The 1904-nt window shown below is 59.3% G+C and overlaps 1 protein-coding gene across 1 annotated transcript; it reads left to right on the top strand.

Annotated features, from left to right (window-relative positions):
- The first annotated feature begins 479 nt into the window (after nucleotides 1–479).
- Nucleotides 480–1904, top strand: LOC119359657. The gene is made up of 2 exons (XM_037625775.1): nucleotides 480–901; nucleotides 1017–1904. The coding sequence occupies exons 1-2, from the start codon at nucleotides 846–848 to the stop codon at nucleotides 1711–1713; spliced, it is 753 nt and encodes a 250-aa protein (XP_037481672.1). The 5' UTR covers nucleotides 480–845; the 3' UTR covers nucleotides 1714–1904.

Below are 1904 nucleotides of genomic sequence, written 5' to 3'. Positions count from 1 at the left end.
GCTCGTTGCTACTCTCCTCTCCCTGTATGAGTTGATGCGACCGACCTGGGTGGCTGGGTTTCGACCGGCGCCTAGCGGTGCCCAAAATAAATCAGCGCATCTTGTTGCTTTGTCAAATTGTGATGAAACCAAATCTGGAAGAAATATATAACATCAATCTTTAATAGTTATGTGTTTCCTTAATTCGCCTTTGAGGTTTAAGGGCGCTATAATCTGTTTCCTAAATTGCAGAAGTGAAAGGCACCTTAAAAATAGCCCCTCACCTTAAATATAGGCATCAGCGTATCAGGCACCCTCAGGCACGATGTCCACGACACTGTCAAATCTGAACGTAAGTAACACTCCTACCAGCCATTGGACCTTAAGTTAAAAATTGACGGCTCATGCGGACTTGGTGAACAGGGTACATCAATCGTATGTATGTTTTGCATTGCACACACACTTTTCAGTGTGACGTTACATAGCACCATCATCAAATCTTCAGTGGTAATTCAGTTCCCTGCCCCACCACAGGCCCAGAGTACATACTGGGTCTTCCTGTTCCGGAGTTAAGTTTTGGTATGGTCACCCTCAAAAAACAAAGTTTTGGAATGGTCCCCTGAAAAAAGCCTTATTCCCTCCAGAGAACTTCGACATGCTCCTGCGGTGTACTGCTCTAAGTGCAGGCCGGAGCAACGAGACCAAACTGCCCCTCGTCTCCAGGCCTTAACTTAACTAACTCCAGCCCCAGTGCTCGCATGACCATGGATCCTCTCACTCGCATCGCATGCCAGTAGGGAATGTGACAGCCTGATGTGACCTCGGTTCAACTCCTCACCGCCTTCTCCCCGCGCGCGCCGGCCCAGATGTTCCTCCACCACCTCTTGCTGCAAAACATGGCCAAGAACACACACCAACCAAGGTACGCACCCCCTCCCATGTCCCATCGATCCTGTGAGCCAGCTCGCGTGTGTGCGCGCGCTCATGTTTTGATAATTTTGGAGTTGGTGTCGGCTGACGTGATGGCTTGCATGCAGATCGAAAGACGGCAGAGCGAGAGGCCTGTCCAATAAGTCGCCGTGGTACCAGCGCGCGGTGGAGCTGCTGCTCCTCATCTGGAAGCAGCCGGCGGGGGCGCCGACGACGACGAAGGCGGCCGCGGCGGCGGGGGTGTCGGCCACCGGCAAGGCTGCGGCGGCGCCGGCGCCGGCCGGGCCGGGGAGGCTGCGCAAGTCGTCGTCGCTGAACGTGGCGGCGTCGTTCACGCGCGTCTGCCTCTGCGCGCCCATCTCCTCCTACAACGAGCCGTCGCTCTACTTCCAGCCGGGCGACGTGGCGCCGCGCCGCAGCTACAGCTACCCGCGCGCGTCGTCGGCCTCGGCGTCCGGGTGCGGCGCGAACGCCAACGCCAGCCCGCTGGTGGCCCCGCCGCCGGGCGCCGAGCCGCACCGCGGGGCGTCGGGTGGCGGGGAGGCCGCGCGGCGGCCGGTGTTCCGCGGCAAGTCGCTGACGGACGACCACCTGATGCGGCGGTTCGTGGTGGACGAGGGCGCCACGCGGCGGCGGAACCAGATGGAGGTGATCCGGCGGCGGCACGCCACGGCGGCCAAGCGCCGGCGCCTGGGCCCCAGCCCGCTCCGCCGGATGGTGCTGGCGGAGTCGGAGTCGGAGGGCGACGACGAGGCGGTGGCGGAGACGCAACAGCGGGAGCGGAAGCGGGCGTCGGTAGCGTAGCACCGGCGTGGCGTGAAGCTTCCTTCCCCTGCTCGCTTCCCGTTCACTCACTCACTCACTCACCCCTCGTCGTTTTCCTTTTGTTCTCTCTCACTCACTTGTGTTGTTGTCGATATCATGTCACGCATGAACAATTTTGAGCAGCGATGTTTTTACTGGTGCACGCGACGTTTGGTGCATTCGTGTCCTTT

The sequence above is a fragment of the Triticum dicoccoides genome, chromosome 2A (genome assembly GCF_002162155.2).
Source record: "Triticum dicoccoides isolate Atlit2015 ecotype Zavitan chromosome 2A, WEW_v2.0, whole genome shotgun sequence".
Lineage (NCBI taxonomy): Eukaryota > Viridiplantae > Streptophyta > Magnoliopsida > Poales > Poaceae > Triticum > Triticum dicoccoides.
Note: the sequence above shows the minus strand (reverse complement) of the source record. Positions and strands in the feature narration are given on the sequence as shown.

Excerpts from the sequence above, each read along its gene's own strand:
- LOC119359657 (XM_037625775.1), top strand. The coding sequence starts at position 846 with ATGTTCCTCCACCACCTCTTGCTGCAAAACATGGCCAAGAACACACAC. Across the intron at positions 902-1,016 it reads AAGAACACACACCAACCAAG|ATCGAAAGACGGCAGAGCGA; the intron begins GTACGCACCCCC and ends GCTTGCATGCAG.